This window comes from Chiroxiphia lanceolata, chromosome 5, assembly GCF_009829145.1.
Source record: "Chiroxiphia lanceolata isolate bChiLan1 chromosome 5, bChiLan1.pri, whole genome shotgun sequence".
NCBI classification, from domain to species: Eukaryota; Metazoa; Chordata; class Aves; order Passeriformes; family Pipridae; genus Chiroxiphia; species Chiroxiphia lanceolata.
The window spans coordinates 55,740,213-55,761,639 of NC_045641.1; the positions used below are offsets into that span (position 1 = coordinate 55,740,213).

General features: G+C 40.4%; 1 protein-coding gene across 3 annotated transcripts in view; it reads right to left on the reverse strand.

Annotated features, from left to right (window-relative positions):
• The window catches only part of TXNRD1 (thioredoxin reductase 1), a 47,706-nt gene that overhangs the window by 23,818 nt on the left and 2,461 nt on the right, over nt 1-21,427 (reverse strand). Inside the window, exons 1-4 of one of the 3 annotated variants that reach the window (XM_032688145.1) lie at nt 20,603-20,893; nt 18,483-18,540; nt 3,857-3,963; nt 1,640-1,762 (exon numbers count right to left, since the gene is read on the reverse strand). In XM_032688145.1, the coding sequence (XP_032544036.1) occupies nt 1,640-1,732 (93 nt within the window). In that variant the 5' untranslated portion in view covers nt 1,733-1,762; nt 3,857-3,963; nt 18,483-18,540; nt 20,603-20,893. Of the gene's footprint in view, nt 1-1,639; nt 1,763-3,856; nt 3,964-14,513; nt 14,554-18,482; nt 18,541-20,602; nt 20,894-21,427 lie in introns of those variants that run through there. The other 2 variants (XM_032688144.1, XM_032688143.1) reach the window with 2 other exon arrangements.

Genomic DNA, 21,427 nt, shown 5'->3' on the forward strand with positions numbered 1-21,427 from the left:
AAACTACCAAACACGATTGTAGATATCTGGAACTTGGTTTAAGAGCTGTGTAGCTGGGGATTTTTTCTGTTTTGTTTTGGGTTTTTTTAAAGTTTTTTTTAAAAATGTTTTTTTACATTTTTTTAAAGGTTTTTTCAACTTCGTGAAACTGATTTGAAATACACTTTACTGCTGATAACTACTGATGACTTCATTGATCTACCATCTTCTGCTCTACTCTACAATCATTTGAAAACACTAAGAATCAATATACACTGACTTGAAGGAATAAGGCAGTTTATCTTCCCAGCTGCCATGTTTTCTGTCACGCAACTGAAAAATGATGCAACAAACATGACTGCTGTAGCTTCACAACATAGCACATGTATACAACAAAGCAGCCAGTCTCCTTATGGAAACTTCAACAGATGGCTTTTTATTACTGAAAACTGTTTTTGCATTACTGCAAGTTCCATTTTACTCTTGTTACTCTCTTCTGTTCATCCTCTGAAAACCAGTGTTTGCTTCTCTTTGTGATTCTCAGAATTTTTGTAGATCTCACTTTCAATCCTATGCCATGACAATAGTGCCTCTATTGATAGGAAAGCAGTAAACTACCAAAATAAGTTATGGATGTACAATCCATAACTCAGCCCTGCACAATTCTATTATAACAGAAGTACTTCAAAGGGACCAAGGTTCAGTGTGAATCCAATGTCATGCTGAAATATTTTCTCATTATTTTCTTTCACTCTTAAATGACCTCTCCACTTTCTGAGAACAAAAGAGATGCCTTCTGTTTAGAGGAATAATCCAGTTCCAGGTCTTGTGCAACAAAACACTTTTATTTCTATTTTCAATTCACTTATAAATAGTTAATCTTACCAAAGCCAGAAGAATCCAAATGTGCCTGACTACTGTTGTGAAGGAGAGCTACTGACCTACATTAAATTTCAGCAAGTTTCAAATATTTGGGATAATGACAATTCTAAGAACTGATATATTTTGTACCACTGTGGATTCTTTTAATTAATGGTAGATATGCCTCTAAAAGCAATATCCTCAAACAACCCCATAATTTATCTGGCTACAGGCAGGAAATACCAGACCCTAGAAATGAAGAGCTGTATTGAGTCAACCCACCACTACAAGGGCAAGACCCTAACTCTGCCTAAGTCTAGGTAAAATCTCCATTTATGCAACTATATAAGCTCAAAAACCACAAAATCTCTTCCATTGTCAAGACTTAAAACAAGATACACAACTATTTCTGAAGAGGTAGTACTTTTATATAAAACTAGATGCCTCCTGATGTTAATTTTAAATAATTTAAAAAACCGTTCCATTTATGAGTTAAGTTTTAATTCAACTACTAAAAAACACGATTAAGGTATCTACCTGCTGTTTCCCAGCAGCATCATCTCCCATTAGTGGGAGCCAAGTTTCATTCTACTAGGGAGCGTACCATGAGATTTTTATGTTTTTCTTCTTCAGAACAAAAAGAAAAGAACATTGTATTTCTGGCACTAACCTCAAAAGAAATATCACTGATCAGGTAGAAATGTTATGCCCCTACAGTGTCTTAAAGATATCCAAGACACTGAGGATGTCACCCACCTACTTACAAGGAAAATAAGAATCTGTATTTTCCCTCTCATACCTTGGCAGCTGCCAGACCACCTGAGCCTCCACCAATGACAATGAGATCATAGTCATAGGAATCTGGCACTGGCTCAGGCCCATTCATTTCCATCGGTTTCTGAGGCTTATCTTCCTTATGTGTCTGAACAGAGGAAAAAAAAAGTATTAGGGAGTATTGACACATTATCACAGCATTTAAAAATTAGTATTTCCAGCAGCAAATATTGTGATAAGAGAACATAATTGCATCTGAATTCTCTGAGCTCTGCTTGTAATTAGCTTTTTTTGTTTTCAAGTTCTTAATCCATCCTTGAATAGCTCAGTACCTGTTAAATACTGAACTATGAATTTTCTTGTTTGTTGGAGCCCAGAGTTTCCTTGCAGAGTTTAGTTTTCCATGAAAATACAACCAGTATGAGTGCCTCCTCATACTGCACTCCAGGATGAGATACATAACTGCTGACATAAGCTTTCCATTAATTTATTTTATTCTTTTCATCTGCCCTGGACTTTCCTAATTAGTGTTTTTCCCCTCCTCTTGAATATATCAGTAGGAAAATACAACAACCCTATACAACATTGTAACAATCCACAGTAATTCCCAGCCTTGCCAACAGAATGAACAGAACTCAATTAAGAAAAAAATTTCTGAAAACTACATTTTTGTAACATGTATGTGTTTATTATTGCTCCAGTTTAGCACTTTAACTCTGGTATCAAAAGGATCAAGTATGGCCACTATGGTTTCACAAGAGATTTTTTTTATCACAACTACTACCACAGAAAAACAATCCATAAATCCTAAAATGCATTTTGACAGCTGTATGCCAGAAAGATCATAGCACTCTCTTTCTAAAATGAGCCTTTGTACTTAATTCATGAAGCTGCAGATTATCAGGGCTTCAAACCTTCATGCCTTTGGAGTTGCTGAGAAAATTCTCAAATGACTCTCAAATCCAGGACAAGATCAGGATTGACTCAGCTGATGTAAATCAGTATCAACAAAAGTCATGGAAAAACTTTAAAGACCAAAAATTAAGAAACCCATGCCTTGTCACTTTATGAATCTGCTTGCTTTTATTCAAGTGTTTCCATGCACCTGACTAGATAGGACTTGATTCAGTACTACTGGAATAGTGGTGGCAAATCAAAGGAAAGAAAAAAAGCCCAAAGAAGTTTCGATTTTCTTTTCGCATTAAGAAGCCCTTTGTACTCAAACCATTCTACTGTCACCTTTCTCTGAGGTTTCATTAGTCCCTCTCTATAACCATGTCTACTCTACTGACGGCTGCCAGCAGAGATATCACTGACAAAAGTCCCCTATCCCTCAATTACACAGCAATGTCAGCAGAAATTCAGACTGTGTGTCTGCCTGTAGAAAGTTAGATTTTAACAGTATTTCATAAGTCTGTTAACAGTAGAAACAAAACCTAGAAACCACCTGTGGCTGCTGTGAAGGCAACCAAAAACACCTCGTTCTTTTTCCTCCTCTCTGCAATCCCAACATTCACCCCTAACACTAAATCTACTTTGTGCCCGGTTCCCTTATTACTATTTTTCTAACACAGCCATTAGCCAGGCTCAAACTTCCTATTGCAATCAGAGTAACAGTGGAAAAGGGGCATATATTGTATTATGATATGCAGCTTCACTTTATTTGTATTTAGGGATGTAAAACTAGAGAAAGGGTGCCATTCTTTACCAAAGCACACCTTCTTGTTTCCTTAGTGGCAAAGGAATGGTGTGAAGCCTAAGGGCAGACCAACTCCTACACAGTCATCAAACCCAGCTACCAAGAACGGTATCTTTATGATGCATGCAAAGAAACCACAAAAACTGCTCATGAAATTTGATTAGATCACTACTTATATAACGCTACTTTTGAAAAATGCTTTATATTTTCACATGGATTAAGAATCTTCAGCTTTTATTCCCTCCTGTTTGGTTCATCTTTCATTACTTCTTCACAGTAATTCTGTATGAAAACATACTAAAAGTTGAGATCAGAAGAAGTAGATTACAACCTCCCTCTGAAGCCACCTCCTAGAACCTCGCTCCAAAGCAGCCAGGATCTTGACAAGCTCTATGTCCCATTTACCAGGGGAACTTGTTCATGACCATGATCCATCCTGGGAACGGATCTCCTCCGTTCTTCTTCCATGAACTGCAATTTTTACAAGAAAGCCTATATGCTGATTATTTTTCAACAGCAAAACTAAAACGTATCTCCCCCTACCTTTAAAGTTTTCTCATGATCTCCTGTCGGCTTCTCCTGTACAAAAACTGGCCGTGAAGTTTCTGCTGCTACTTCGCGTTGCCCTTCTCGCAGCTTTGGGGCTCCCTCTGTGAAATAAAGAGTAAAATAACGTATTGTCTGGAGAGACGTCCTTTATGAAGGCTGTGCTCCTCCAGGGAAATTGTCTGGGGGAGTGGCCTGGCAGCCTCATTGCTTCCTCATCAGCGGCATGCCTGTCCCAGGGCAGCGTTTCCTAAGGCGGTCGATGAGTCATTTGCAACGTTAGGATGACTTGCAATATTTTTCTCTTGAATAAAATCCCATATGAGAATTGGCTGAGATTTCAGTACTTTCTGCCAATCTAACAATATGCTTGTAACAAAGCAAGGAAATCATGTTTGCTATGGCTAAGCCCGAAACTTCAGTTTTAAAGGAAAATTATTTTCAGCTTTCTTGCCCAGAAAGTGACATTCTTATTCTGATGTGCTCTGAATTACAGGTTTTTATCTTTCTCCTGCAATTAGTTGTCTGGAAACTTCTTTCAGTTCAAAGTATTGATATAATTGGTTTTTTCCATGCAATTTCTTCCCCCACTCCCAAGTAATTTCTAACACGTGGTACTGCTCAGACTATGAAATCCTCTAAACAAACATATTCCAAAGTCTGAAAAAGATCAGCTTGTCCACTGGTCATAACTGATTTTAAATATATATATATATATGTCCCCAATATAAAAGTTTAAGTATATTAGTGAATAGGAAAAAAATAACATATTTACACATGGTGAAACTTTATGTGATGTGGCATCAAAAAAGATAACAAGGGAAAATCTAATACTTGATTGGAATCCATTAGTAGCTCTACCTTCCTGCATAGAACTGAGTTAAGTTTAATTTCCAATAAATGGGGCAGTACACACTTGTTTGTACTTAATCACATACCTTGCACTGCACGACCAGCATTAATTAGCAAACCCTGACACGTGCCCATACTTAGAAAAACAGCCATACTGAATGCTATGTATACATTCCTTGGGCACTGAGCCCACAAACCTGAAAAGCATTCACACACACAGATATAAATGAAAAAAGGCAGTCACTGAAAATTGGTTTATAATCTTGTCATCTCTGATTTCTTCTCTGAAACTTGGTGATAGAATTCCTTTATCTCACAAAGGTATTGGGAACATTACTTTGCTGATGGTGGTAAAGGGATTTAAGGATCAGAACTGTTATGCAATAGTTAATAGTAATATTAGTGATGGATAATACTTTTCCGTTTCTAGTTGGGGAACATACAAATGTAAAAAGACAAAAGCAAGAATACAGGTTTTGAACAGCCTTCAAAAGAATAACTTCACAAAGGATAATTTTTTGCTTCAATATATTATCAAATTATAATTCAGTGTATATCTGAAGCAACTGAAGGAATACTTTATTCTTACAACAAGTTTGAACAACCTCAGGAATGTTCACCTAAAACCATATCTTCAGTGAGATAAAAATCTAGCCATTAGACAACACAGACATTTATATAAACATCTCTAATTATTTTCAGGTAGATCTGTGCCAGAGGTGCAAAACTTTAGCAATAGCCCCAAAACCCAAAGGCAACCATAACCTCTGGCAGAGACTTGAAAGACTCTGTATGTTGGCTGCCTCTGCTGCTGGGGGCCTCTCCCTTGTTGGTTTGGGCAACCTGCCACAGGCAGGATGACAAAGCAGAAAGTGCTCTGTGCGTCACCTGCTTGCTCTCCATAAAATTCCATCCTTTAACAGCAGTTACAGTAACCTATGGTCCTTGTGAATCAATACTTTCCAAAAATGAATCAGCAGACACCTTTTTGCAGAGTGAGACTGATAAGGGGAACCTGAATCACGGATCTGCTCTGGATAACTCTCAGAGATGTAGTGGTGAGGATGAGGACCAGTCTCTTTGCCTGATAAGTATCCGTGTTACTTCAGCAAGTTTGTAGCGACTCACAGCAACTAAAGGAAGATCCAGCGAGGCTCTTGCCCAGTGCTACCACAATCTTCGTTTTTTGTTAGTCCCAATCTAGATGGTGGCTGTTGAGTGCTATCTACCTTATGACCCTCCAAGTGCTTCTTCATGTGTGAATTGATCTCACAAATCAATAGACAAGTCTATTCGCTTCCACCACACTGTTTTTTTCTTCTTGCTCTCTGCATACTTGGCACGAGCCCTGGCAGACATCAGAGCTTTGCATGAGCTAAATCAACTCACTAACCCAGGAGAAAATTAACCCAGGAGAAGAAAAGCTGTGGACAGTTTCCCACCAGTCCAACAAGCTCAGCCAGCACAGGGAAGGATCCCATAAGCACCACAGCTGGTGCCAGGCAGAAGGCATATCTGTACAGATCAGTAGGGGCAAAGAGGGGGCAGCAACATTTCCTACACTGGTGGCAGCAAAACTGCCAGTTTTGCTCAGTGGCTTGTTGAACCAGAAAAAAACCCCACCTTTTAAGCCTCACTTCTTGAGCAGAGGGGAAAAAAACGCAGTGAAGCAACTATGGTATTTTTAATCCGTATCCTTCCTTATTGGGAGTGAGCTTCCACACAAACCAAAGTCCTTCCTGGTACTGAGGCCTCTGAACTTTTGACTGTTGGTTGTGTAACCTTGTAAGCAGAACTGCTGCAGGATAAGAACCACCTTATTCTGCAGAAGTGTACAACCAGTGATCCCAAGGGCTGCTGAGGCAGGATGTGGGGACTCCTGGAAAGCACTTATGCTTCAACTACTCACTGTGAAGATCTGGAAGTGGCACTTCAAGGCAAAAGTCTTCACTTTTTTACCTAGATTTTCTGTATCACACAGAAGAACATTATCAAAAAGAATAAACTTCACATTTTTGACAAACTATAATTTTGAAAATAGCTGCCTCTACTCCAATAGTTCAGAAGATGACTTTAAATTTGTAATGTTTCCAAACAAGCATGTAACTCGCTTTACAGCCCTTTCTTCAGGCATCTGAGAAGTACGGGTCATTTCATACAACAATGAACATTTACCTTACGTCCAAGTGAACCTTTTAGGTTGAGAAATTTTCAGGTTTTCCCTCTTCTAGGTTTGCTCATCTCTGCACTGTCAACACAGGTCACTACCTCCTCCTTTGCGTAACCTCAAACATTTGGTATTGGTGGGAACGGAGCCATTACATCATTCAGATGACAAGGGGGAAAAAAACAAGCCTTTAAAATACACACCTCCAGCCTGGATCATATCACAAATCCACACTGACAGGATGCCTTGCAATCAGCTGATCTGACAAAACCGAGAAAAAATTGAAGCCTAGGGCTTTGCTGGCATGCACGCCTTTTGCTTTACCTATTAAACTGCCTTTATCTCATACACGAGTTTTCTCACATTCACACTTCCTAATTCTCTCTCCCATCCCACCAGGGAGGAGGGAGTGAGCAGCTGTGTGGGGCTGAGCTGCCAGTTGGGCTTAAATTACGACATTCTCAAATCCAAAACCTAGCAAGCTTTGAGACTGACAAGCAAAAGAGTAAAGTGCATTTTCCTAAGAAATCAGAAATTCTTCAAACTGTTTTTGCTTATATTTATTCAGTGTGTTGCTGCAAAGTCCTTTAATTTTAATTGTATTCTTGTTAATATGCTTTTCATATCTAAAGGCTTAAAACTTCTCCCATTTAAATGACAGATAGGTTGAACGGGATCATGATCAAGGCATAATGTGGAATAACTGAACTTTACATCTACTTGGAGCAGGGAGTCTACTTTGTCACAGATTTCTGTTAGCAGAATCCTGACTGTAGTACACAGTATTACTCCAAAACACCCGTCTCTTTCTTCAAAACATAAATTCTTTCTTCACCACAACTATTTGAGTATAAAGGGCCTTTAAAATAATTTCCATAAAGTAGCAAAACATGTAGATACAAACTTTCTTTTGGGAACCTGGCAACCTAAGTGTTCAGTTCTCTAAGGTGGAGGAGAAAAAAACCCTCATCATTCTCAGCAAAATAAATGCAGTTAATATATGAAAAAGGCAGAAAATGGCAGAAAGCTTAACAGTACTGTTTTCTCAAAGGACAATAAAAATTTACTGAGAACTGTTAATCTAATCTCTACAGAGCAGGGCAGGAATTACAAAACCAAGACAAGCCAAAGAAGAAATACTGATAGAGGAATGATGAATGCCAGATAAAACAAAATACTAACTTTCAAGTGACATCTATCTGAGGGCCTGATTCAAAGCTCTCTATATACAACAGAAAAGTTCCCCCTCAAACAAAGCCCTTAAATGACAAAATTCACCCTTTTCAGCTCAGTTTTCTAATGAACATCTGGGGACTGACTCAGCAACATCCTCCAATCTGCTTTTCACTCAAGATAGGTCAGCACTGTGTTTTGAAGGCTGTAATCCACCACCTTTGAAAGCCCAGAAGAATGTGAAGAGCTGTTAACCCAAGGCAAGAAACTCAACACTAAAATACCTACTTAGCCTCTAACAACCAGCCACTCAAGTTCATACCTGTCACATCCTGATAGTCTGCAAAAGGGCTTCTGAAACTGGTTTCGGTTCCTAGTTCCTAGCAGAAGAAGTAGTTCCTACTTCCAGGCATTTGTTTTCCTTTTGCTTTTCTAAGTATCCATGTAATATGAAAAAGTACTTCACTTCACTGATTTCAACAGTTCAGTTGTACTCTTTGTTTTTTTATGAAAAGCCCTGGTAGACATGTTTCTGCTATAATAATTTTGGAACTTTAAACCCCACTCCAGCAAGACCTGGGCTTTCTCACAGACTTTCTCAGTAGTGCTCTCTGACACCAAAGTCCTGAGCAGAATCAGACAGTGGGGACTTGCCCCTGAAAGTCTTCAGCTATTCCTCATTTTTTATGTAAGTTTACAGCAAACCATACAGGAATTAGCCAGGTTCCTCTAATTAGCACAAACAGGGATGTTTTCTGTGAGCATAACATCACATGCTGGCCTCAAGTATTTCTAGAATGTCTCCAATACAAACTCTGTTAGCTCTAACAGAACAAGCTATATAAATTTAAAAATGGTAAATTTCAGATTACGTCTTCCTCAGTAAAAGAAAAGCAATCCTAAATTAATTACGTATTTTTGACCACTTCCATCTTCCACTTTATTTCATTGTGAACTAAATTAACTAGGCTTTGAAAAACTTAAAGCTTCTCTGCCCCTGGAACTGTGCTAAAAGCTACAACATCTCATTTAATGATTTATATGCAATCATTATGGAAAATATAATCTTATAATACTGGTAATTTTAATATGGATTTTTGTCTATTCCCTTCAAAAGTCACTGTTGCTTTTGGATTTACTCATATTAGTATAATGCTTCGTCTAATCCAAATCAAAGCAAAGGAAGCTGATTTCTGGTATGACTACCTGTAGGTGTATCATGCTCACAGCGCCATCCATACCGGCTCACCCTTTATTTGAGATGACCTGAAAAGGCTGAGCTTCCTGACTTTTCTTCTTGAAATTCCTGTGGCCAACACAAACCAGTGGCTCCCACAAACTGTGATTAATACTCTCATGCCACCCCTTTTTTTTTTTTCACTGGTCAGTAAATAAACAAGCTTCTGACAGAAGGAGGAAACATCACCAGCCACACTTATTCAAGAGCGGTACCTGAGGCACAGAGAGGTAAAACAATACTCAGCAGGGCTGGAACAGGATCTCCCAGATGCTGGTGCCATTCATTATCCCTACTGCCCCCGGCCATGCCTTTATTGTCTCTACCACAACTAAAGCCATTTAATTCAATCCCACACACCTCTTTGTAATCAAGCTTGCATTTGAGTCATGGAGAACATAAAAAATATGGTGGAAAGCAGCTCACACAAAATCAGGTTAATTGTCAAAAAAGCCAGTATTAAAAGTGAACATTGTTAAAGGAAAAAAAGTTATTTGTAGGTGATGTCCCAGAAAGAGTATGTAGTTTAAGGAGGTACTATACTATACCATGGAAAGTACTTAGATATTTGGCTCAAAAAACTGTGATTTTTTTTTTTCTTTTTTAATAGCTGGGGGAAAGAAACCCCACTTATTGTAATTCAGAGTAATCAAAGTTTCTTGTTTTGAAAAACAAAAGGACTTGGGTGGAACAATTTAATCCTTCTTGCTGCAGCCCAGCAAGCAATGACACAGCATTTCTGTGAGGTGAGTGAAGGTGCACAGTCTAACAGGTCGCTGCCCTGCAAACTCTCTTGCCAACTAAGTGATATGACATAACCAACCTGATGCACACAGGCTCTAACAAAGCTCTGGCTGGAAACGGTTGTGAAAGATGGGTGTAAAACAACAAACACGTTACACTTGTAAGCCAGAATTACAGAGACGTGCTTGCTTTGTGTCAGGCTGTGCATACAGCGGAGGAGATAAGGAAGTGGAGAGTTTCCTTCTCACTCTACTGGGGATGCAAGGCCAGGACACAGGTGAGGTGACCATGTCAAACAGCACTTTTTTCACCGAGCAGCTGACTCGACAAGCAAAACAGGCAACTTCTCTAGAACAGAAGATTAAATGAGACGCTATCTCGGTTCACTATGCAAAACCAGTTCATTAGCAGGTTCTTAAGAAAAGCTATGACTAGACTAACCTACCATTATTTTCTATGGAAATAAAAGTATTTGCATGCTTTACTTACTTCCTCCCTTTGCATTTATATCTCTTTTATGCAAATGAAAGTGCTGGGTCAGATAGGGTTGTAAGAGCCAAAAAATTACAGGAGGTCACACAACTCGACAGGGTTTGCCATAAATGAGTCCAACTGCACACTCAGTAGTACAAGGCAAAAAGGGTGCAGACAGAAAAGGCAATATGCTAAGCAAAGCAACAGCTGTGAGCTTTTTGGAAGAAAAATAGAGGGTAAAACCAAACTGAAGATCTGTGAGGAAGACCTACAATGTGACACCACATTCAAAATGGAAGGTACTGAAAAGTAGGAATGAGGAAAAAATAACCAAGCACTGGAAAAAAATGAGTCGAGATACTACAAACTGGAAGGCAGTTGCATTGCAACAGGCAGGTATCAAAAATGGACATCAAAGATAGAACATTCTCAGGAGATAGCAGTGATAAAGAAAAAGGATAATAAGTTACCAATTTGGCATAATGTGCATGATTCTATCTGGTATTTGGGTTGTTTTCTACAGGCACAATCCAAACAATAACAAGACACCCTACCAAAGGGTGTCCAAGATGAGCTTAATGAAGGAACAACTTTCAGGTAGGAACAAGTGGAAAAGTTTTGAAAACAGAGAAACCACAAAAAAGGACTGGAAAAAAGGAGACAAGTACCACACATTGTTGAGGGCCAAGCACTGTTTCCGTTCACAGCGGAAATCAAGGGGATGGCATAACTATAACAAGGGTAGAGGAAGCACCTGGGCATTAAGCCACGTTAAGCATTTGAGTCTACTCTACTTCTCTCCATAAAGAGTTCTGTGACACATCTGTTATTGTTACCTGAGCAGCTCACATGTAAATTATATGGTCAAGGCATTTCCAGGAAATACTGCAAAAGTAAAAATATTTGGGGCCTCGTTACTCAGACACTCACCACATGTAAATGTCAATGCAACTTAATCACTGTTGGTGTTTGTACTCCAGCACAGAACTAGGACCACCAAAGTGGATCCCCTGTTACTCCATCTCACAGTTATGCTGCATTCAGGGGCTCTCAGATTAGCACTAGCAATGAGGAACAATTCATTTAACAATACTTTATTAATTCCCTTTGCAGAATCCAGCCCAAATTTCATTCCATGTCTACTGTAACTTTCCAGGCCCACCAGCTGTGTGCTGTGTCCTGAGTGCCCAGTCCTAAAAGAAGCTGAGCAACTTCAACTTATGTCAAAGTCAAACTGAACTGAAACACAGCTGCTCACAAAATTCAACTAGCATGAGGGTCTGGGAGAAAAAAAGCAGCACTTGAGGCTGTGCCAAGGTACAGTCCAACAGAAACAAATAATACGTTTTATAAAGCAAAAGCTGCAATTCAGGCTATCTTAATTCTGAGATGTGTAAGTTTAGACCCTTATTGTATAGCTCTGAATTTTGTCCTTAATCCTTTCCGCAGTAAAATGCCTGTTTATAATACAAAAAGCTAAAAAGATGTGGAGACAAATTAACAAAAAAATCAGGAAAAGCACTCTCTTCTGAGTTATTTCTAATAACCTTATTTCATACCTTTATATCCACAAAATGCCATAAACACTGCACATGTAAAACTCAATTGGTGAAGTAAACTGAATGGTATTTGAAGATTGAGAATAACCTTTTTGAAAGCACAAGCTAAGGACAAGAGAATGTATTTAATAGCTACCTTATGCAAACCCTATGTAAGCACTTTATCTTAACATTTTTACTTTTTCCTGTGCTAGCCACCATTTTTCTTGCCAGTTTTGCTCATTGCCGGTTTCCCACTGCTTATTTGTTAAACATCTTTAGATCTTACAGTGAATTAATAACTAAATTTATTATTACCATTGAAAAAATGATGGAAGGGTGGGAAAAGATCCAGAGAGAAAGAACTTCTTACAGCTACCAGTAGCCCAATTTCATCCTCCTACAACACACTTAAGTTTAGATATACTTTGTCCAAGGGATGCATGGAGATATTAAAACACCCTACTGCCAGTTATGACTAACTATAGAAAGGGGTTAATTTTAGATTGCTTGTGTTTTAGAGTCAGTTAAACAATGAGTAATTAGCTTATTTGAATTATGTTTCCATTTTAAAGTAAATTATTCACATTTCTGTAATTTTTTTTGTTTTAATCTTCTATTTAACCTCTTCAACAGCACCCACAACTTCCCTCATCTCTTGTCCTTGGTGGACATTAAAAACTTTGACGTGTTCCTTTGGGAAATGAACGTTGGGTCCATTTCAGATAATAATCTACTTGTGTGCAACTATCCCAGAAGCAAAGCTGCCTTCATGCTGAAATATAAACCTTGATGTCACATTTTAAACCAACCTTCCTGGAGAATTACTTTAAGATGCTGCCAGAATTGTAGAACAGGCAGCAGAATGTCTTAAATCGAAAAACCAAAGATACAGCAGAGCATATAAACCAAAGCCCAAACAATATGTTCTTTTAAGTCATTTACCCTAAATGAGTCAGCTTCACAAGGCTGAAAAAGCTTGTAAAGATGCAGGCTTCATTTCTGAGTTTGTGTCAGCGGATATATTGTTGGCCAGAGGAACCAGGTTTGGGTATAACTCCACAGCAGTTTACTCTGTCCCAGACTCTGTGCTACCACACCTGCATAGCTTTCAGTATCTGATTTAAAACTAAACTGGGTATTTCTAAATCATAACATGGTAGTGGCAGCGTTAGGTAAGGGAACTGTTGGGGGTTAACCCTAACTGGTATCAGGTCACCGCACTGTTCTGAAAGTACAAGGGCAACCGGACTTTCCTGACAGTGGTTTGAGAGTTTCCTTTTTTTTTCCTAGTCCTTCTTCTTAGGATCAAGGAACATCCAGTGCTTCCAATGCCAGGCTTTTGACTCAGACTGGAGGATTTTGTGTTGGTATAATTGAAAGATACTAAGCAATATAGAGCCATAACAATAAGCCTATCTCCAGAGTTTTAACTGCTATAAACCCCATATTTGTATTTGCCAGCTCCTGCTGTGCCTTACACAAATTCTTCCTCACAGGCATTTTCATTCTTTGTTTGCCAAGTATCTGACAATTTCCATATGCATAGTAAGACTTAAAACATTATATAATACCTTAAAACTCCAGAGGTGTTTTAGTGTCAATGTTCTCAAATCATTGCACATCTTTAAAAACAGTCCCCTTTCCCAAGGATGTGGTGGAGCTGAAAAAACTCCTTCAGTAGTAGATGTTCAATGAAGTACTACATCCTAAGAGTGCTTTTTCACTGAAGCAGAACTGCTGTTCAGTGCCAGATGTAAGCATCGGTTCATTTTCAGGCATTCATTACATCAAGCCCATTATATTTCTTCTTTCATCAGATTTTTATAGACCCAGTGAGAGCACGGTAAATGCTATGTCCAAGGAGGATCTCAGCCTGAAATTCTGACTTACAAGAGGGACAAATCAGACAGATGAAACACAGATTTCCCCAATGCTGTTGTGCGAACATGCCTCAATCCTGGTAGACAGAAAACATCTCCATGGGCCAGAGGGTCATTAGCTCCCGTCTAACTCCAGGTCCCCAGCATAGGCTCCCTTCAGGCCACAGTGTGTGCTAGAGATCCTCACCCAGCACTGCTGCCCGCACTCCCCAGGGTCAGGGTCCTGCTCCCTGCATCTTCCCAGGGCCAGGGCCCCGCTCCCTGCGTCCCCCCGAGCTCCCGTGAGCGGGACGATGGCACAGCCTGCCCAGCCCCGCTGGCCTCAAATAAAGCCAGTCGAGAGACAGTCAGGCTGTGTTTGGGCACAGGTAACCAGCACCGGCGGTCGGACCGCAGTCACTCCTGCTGAAGGCACAGCAAAGTTGTTCTGCAGCAGAGGGAGGGAGCAGCAAAAGAGGGAACCCTCCCGGGTGTTTCCCCGGGAAGCTGGAGCCAGTTTCTCCGTCCGCCCCTCCCGTCCCGCTGCGCCTGGAGCCCTCCAGGTGCGAGGCGCTGCCAGGCAGGTGCCCCCCGCCCGCCCGCCTACCTGCCGGGCGCCGCCGCTCCGGGGGCGCGCCGCCGGGCGCCTGCCGCACCGCCTGGTTCTTCCGCAGAGCGTTGCCCATGGCGCGGGTCGGATGGGACGGGATGGAATGGACCGGGATGGGCCGGGCCGGGCCGGGATCGGGTCCCCGCGCAGCTCCGCGGCCGCCCCCCCGCCCCGGCAGCGCCCCCTGGCGGCCGCGCCGCCCCGGCCCGGCCCCGTCGCGATGGCGACGGACGCGCCGGAGCCAGCCCGGGGCTGTGGCGCCCCCTGGCGGCGGGCCGGGCTCTCCCCGGAGCTCTCCCTCCCGTGGGATGCTGGCGACAGGCGGGCGCTCAGGAGGTGCTTCGGGAACGGGGTTTTTTCCCCACAGGTGATGGTTCATGTTAAGAAACATATGTATAGAAAAAACACTCTAACTGAACCGTTAACTGTGTGAGGCAGGAAGCCTGAGGAGGCTTATCGTGCTCTCTCGTCTGGGCTCAGGACATTATTTGTCACCACTGTCTCACAGGGCTGCCCAGGCTGCAGCCCTATCGTAGTGGCTTTCAAGCGAATTGGAAAGAGGAGAGCCTGTCAAGGATTTCTGGCATCGGCTGAGAAGCTGGACAGGGCAAGATGAAAGCTGTGATCCTGTAAACCACCACCAAACCCGCAAACAAATATCTGCTGCTATTGTTGGTCCACTTTGAGCTTTCTTCGCTATCAGTCCAATTCAAGCTTTTTTCACTCTTCATATGGAAAGAAGCACGTGGCTTGTTACACCAAACACAGCAATTTATCTGATTGGCATTCTTGCTTATGGCAAATACTGACATTTGTTTTAAAAGATTTTAAAAGATGCAAAACCAGTCATCGACGGTGTTGTTCGATGGATCTTCTTAGCTGTTGGGCTAATTGATTGCTGGCCTCTCTATTTCAGATTGACTGCTGGGCTCTGGGGCTGAGTGAGCCTGAAGGATGCTGTGATGCAACACACTACAATGAAATGAATGCTGTAGGCTGAGGAGCTCTTAGTATCAGTGACCGTTGAGTTGCTCTGTCATCCTGCATAAGTCCTAAGAGTCCCCCAGTGTAAAATGTAAACATCACATCTATTTATCCTATAACCTTCCAGAGTTGTGATTATCTTTCAGTGCAGGACTCCAACCACATCAGCTCTCAGTACTCTGCCACAAGAGTAATAGTGAACAACAAAGGGAAAAAAAGAGAACAGAATCTTGATGTTTAAGAGGCATTGCCTCCCTGTCCTCAGCTTTTTTGCACAGAACACTTAATCAATTCCTATTTGTATTCCTGTATTACTCTTCTACTCTGCAGTGATATCTCCAGTGTCAGCTTGGGTTTCAAATACCAAAAAACACACAACTATACTGTTAAGTGGCAAAAAGTCTCTGAACTTACTGTGGGAATGACCACTATGATTTTAGAAATTATGCCTTCAATATAGATCTCTATAGCAACAAAAATTATTGTGATAATGAGGATAATAACTGTTACAGGCATTCAGGGATTATTACAGCTTCAAAAACATAGTTATTAAAATAATTTGCTGAACAAGCTTAGGGAAGGAACTCTATTCCACCAAACTTCATCTCAATATTTTCATTAAATGAGAACTACCAGCTGGCAATTCAGTCAATTTGAGAAAAAAATCAAATTTAAAAAACCACCTTGGAGTGTCGTTCCTCATTCACGGTATTTCATTTTGCTTATTCTTTTGCAATTATGTTCTAATCATATTTCCTTTTATTAAGAAAAGAAAAAGGTCTTACATTGCTGCGGTGAAGATCCACTGAAGTAATGGTAAAAATGAAGTTCTACATTTGAGATGTTTTGTAAATTTGAAAACCAGTGCATCAAAAAATCAGAATTATCCAGGGTCACTTATAACCAAGGAGTCTCGCTGCAGAACAGAATCTTGATGCTGCACCCAAACACTAGCACACGTTTTCACCTCTTTACCCCACTCCTCTTAATCGGTTGCTTCCTGCAGTGTTACTCTAACACAAGTTGTTACAACCTCCTCACAAACACTTCCCTCAGGCCATTCAAAGTACAGCTGGAGAATTTATGTTCCTTAACTCTTATTTTAGTCAGACTATTACTGATCTTGGCCTCTTAAAAGATAATTCCTCTTTGTTGTTTTCCACAGGCTTCATGCTTTCTCCTGAATCACAGGTTGGGATCAACTCCAAGGACCAATTAAACTTTTTTCTTTTGGGTGATTTACTATTGTGTCAGATCATAATTTCTCCAGTTTTACCTACTTCTTTACGTCCTTCTCCACAGAGGCCTGTTGTTTGCTCTCACAGTGTTCTCCAAATTAAATCTTTTTTTCTGGCCATGTTCAAAAAGTATCTGCCCTTTTTCTATTTAAATTTTGCCTAGAAATTACACTTTTTATGAGGCTTAAGAAAAGTTGAGTACATTAATTTATCTTTTAATTTATTCTTAGTTGACTGAACTATACACATACATGAGGTCCTGTGCTGGACCCCTGAAATATAAGCAGAATATGATGATAACAATAATGGAAAGTAGAAGGAAGAGGATGGAAGAAAAATGCAGTATATTCCAGTTATTAATAATGTGATCTGATGCCTTGTCCACGTTACACATATTTTTGTCCATCTTTGTCTTTTTCTCACTATTTAGACTCTTTGGGAGAGAGACTGTATCTTCCTCCCTCTTTAGAAAACACTTGATATTTAAATTTCTACTGCTGTCCTCCTCATAAATAATCTTCATGCTGTCCTTTTCCAGTCATAAGGACACACACAGGAGAGCAGTCTTCAGGATCATAAGCTGAAGGGCACTCTGTATACTGTAGTATCTCCCTGACCCAGATGCCAATTCAAACCCCTTTTGAGGGTCAGAGGTAAGTCTGTCTACTGAAGTCAGCAGGAGACTGAAGCCCTATTTCAGTTTGGTACTAAATCTTCTCTGGGTGGTGCCAAGCAATAGGACAAGACAAAATGGGCAGAAATTGATACACAGGAAGTTCCACCTGAACATGAGGAAAACTTTACTGTGCAGGTGACCGCGCACTGGAACAGATTGCCCGGAAAGGTTGTGGAAATATTGTTGAAAATATTCAAGTACACGATCCTGTGCCACGTGCTCTAGGACGACCCTGTGTGAGCAAGGAGGTGTGACCAGATGATCCACTGTGGTCCTTCCAACCTGACCCATTCTGCGATTGTGTGGGTTTGTCTGTTTTTCTGTTAGTTCTACCTACATGAAAATTTAGTGCAGATCTTCAGAACTGCTTTGTTAAGAAGCAGGACAGCAAGGACTGTCTCATTAGAAATATCTGTGCTGAAAATCTGTCATGTACATCCTGTTTTCAGTATTGGACTATTATAAGGCATAGACTGCATGAACTGCCAGTGCTGGGATTAAGAGATTGCCTGTGATAAATTCAACTAATGCGTAAAAAGTCCATAAGATACTGGAAGGACTAATAAAAATAGTAATTACATTAAGATAGTCACTGATAATGTTCTTCACAAAGATGAAATATAAGGTGTTTCACTCTGTCTTGAAATCTCAATAAAGACATTTTATAGCAAATGTATTTGGTGCTTGATTTCTACTGAAGAATCTGTGACAGAGCTGTGATTATCTAAACGGTGCATCAATGGGACCAGTCCCTCAGTCATTTCTGAGACAATTGATTCCCAGTTCTCTGTGACTATTATAAGAGTGATCATTAAAATAATATTAGAATTTCTGTCCCCACAAAGATTTCTATATGTTGTTTCTATATATAAACTGGGAGGAAGGCTGTCTCAGTAAATGAAGAGCCCACAGTGCCACCTTCTTATAAAGGACAATATTCTTGGTGCTGAATGCAAAATCACCTAAATATTAGTGTTAATAAAGCTGACACAGTCCTTGCATTTTCAGAATATTAACGTAATTGAAATACCACTGGTCATTTTTTCAAGCTTAGATTCATTTTCTTACCTTAGATCAGTCACCTCAACGTTTGGCCTCTTGTACAGGCTCTGGATCTGAGCTCCTTCTGTAGCCGACAGAGAAAGACAGGTATGTTCAGATGGTAACATCCTTCTGGAGACAGGTACTTCTAGAGAGTGAGCCTCTCCCTAGTCCTAACTTTGGACAAATTCAAGTAAGAAGAATTCCAGTTTTCATGTTTAAATTGACAGAAGAAATCTATGTCTCTGCCTGCACTGTAAATGTGACACTGTCAGTCAGTATGTTAGTGACAGTGAAGGGGCACTGCTAAGATCCCACCCGTGTGATAGATTCTAGGGGGAAAATTTTGGTTTTGTGATGCTGATGACACAATGGTAATGTACACAGACCTTTGAATCAGTGCAGTTTGGGATCCCATGTCTACAGGAAGAAAACTACAAACACTCCCAATTGCCACAGCCCCTGGAAACCTCTGATTCTTCTAGGAAAGTCCTGAATTCCTACATTCATGCTGTCCTGGTTTTGGCTGCGATTGAGTTAATTTTCTCCCTAGTAGCTGGCACAGTGCTGTGTTTTGGATTTAGTATGAGAATAATGTTGATAACACACTGATGTTTTAGTTGTTGCTAAGTGGTGTTTACTCTAAATCAAGGACTTTTCATCTACTCATACTCTGCCAGCAAGCAGGTGCACAAGAAGCTGGGGAAGCACACAGCCAGGACAGCTGATCTGAACTTGCCAAATGGATAATCCATACCATAGAACGTTATGTTCAGAAAACAAACTGAGGGGAGTTGTCCAGGAGCTGCTGATTGCTGTTTGGGGACAGGCTGGGCATGAGTCAGTGGGTGGTGAGCAACTGTGCCATGCATCACTTGTTTTTCTTGAGTTTTAGTCCTCTCTCTCCTTTTTTCTACTACTACTACTACTAGTAGTACTATTATTTTTACTATTATTATTACTACTACTACTACTACTACTAATAGTACTAGTAGTAATAATACCATGGTATTTTATTTTAATGCTATTATCTCAACCCATGAGGTTTACTTTTTTGTTGTGATTCTCCTCCCTGCTGAGGTGGGGCGAGTGAACGAGTGGCTGTGTGGTACTTGCTGGCTGGGGTTAAACCATGACATGTGCCAAGCAAAAAGAAGAGATCAACCTATTACCTATTTTGCAAATCAGCCATATGGACACAGTGTGAGAATATGGGCTTTATAAAGATAAATTTTCATGATACAGAGCAAAATCTAGTTCTGTAGCCGTCCAGAGCCCGTACTCCCTAAATCCACTACATCAGGGCCAGCAGCCTCTGGGTTAACTTTGCCATCGGAACTGGACTGAGCAATAGCCCACATTTCCTCACTTCCCATCTTCATCTGAGCTGCCTTCTGCACTCCCTCTGCAGTACCCAAAACAGAGCTGTAATGGAAGCCAGAATCCCCACCCCTGGGAGATGTAGGGTTTCACTGCATAACCATTAAGTAGTTTGTCCTCTTGCACAGTAGAATTAAATAAGGCATCTTTCACCATACTTGTGCTACTAAGAAATTTCAATCCCACGTGTAGCTGATAACAGGGAGAAAATCCAAAAAATATCCACAGAATACAGTTGAATGCCGATGATATCAAACAAACCCACGTGAATGACACTTAGGAAATGTGTGATAAATTTAGCTACAAAAAAACAAATTAAAGTTTTACCAGAGCTACTTAGCCCTTCCATTTTATACTTTATATTACTTGTCATAAGGTTTGAAAAAGCTAAATGGTTTCATCCTTTGCTATTTAAATTGAGCATTGATTTTTTTTCTCCTGTGTTTTGAAAAGAGCCAAAACCAATGCAAATGGTTTTATCCAGGAGGCTGTAATGGCACAGTTGCAAAGCAAGTTCTTCTCAGATTGCATCTCAAACTCTGTCATTGCTCTGCTGAAAACAAAGCAGAGGAGATATTGTTATAGTTTTACCTCCACCTGTTGCTGTATTACTCATAGACACGTTAGAGGCTTCTGTCAAAATCTCTTCTAGTCCTTCAAATGGTTCTGTCTGGACCGACATCTTGCACGTGTACTTTGAAGTTCTCTGTTGCTCTTGTGGAATGTTTATATTTGATGTTTGAGACATGTTTTAACATATAAATTACCTGATTACAAGTCAGTTCTGCTCCAGGTACCCTTCAAAGGGATTGCTGCCAACCACATTTAACCCCACCAGGCTGAGATTAACTAGCACAGCTACACTTCCAGCGATATATTTATATTGACTTGTTTAACTACCTGTTCCTGTGGTGAAAACAATAAGTTGGTTTTCCTTTTCTCTAAAGGAACAAGACTTAGGCATTTATACACCACCTATGTGCCTTACCTCCCCCCAGTAATTTTTGAAATGTTGGTCAATTTTAATCAGATTTACTTAGTGGAATATGTCTCAACATGCTACATTTCTGTGCATCCTGTAAAAGAAAGGTTGGAAGTTAAGTAGTAGAGAGGAAAAGGCTCAAAAAATGAGTTCAGTTCTTCTAAGGGATTGCATACAGGAGCTCAGTCTCAAGAAGCCTTCGGGAAATGGCTTCACTTGTCATTTCTTTCCTCAGGTGCTCTTACCTCTCTTGCTTTCCCAGTATCTAAGCCATTCACAGTTCAGCTCAAGGCAGGAAAGTGATACTGCTACTGATTCAGCAGATGGGGAATGGAGGCAAATATAATTAGAATTCAGACTTTCACAGGTATTTAAACACCTCTCTGTTGAAATCTGATGGCTTGGATTTACAGTCCTGGTCATACAAGAAGCATGTGGTAGACCTGGGAATTGAATCCAAGCTTGCACCTCACTCTTCGGACCACACTTTCTAAATGGGATGCAGTAATTTCAGAATTGCACCTGTCCAGCCCCCTCTTTGTCTGGATACCAGTCTGCTGTGAATAAACATATCCTTTGGCCCTCATTGTGTGAGTGTTAAAGCTGACTA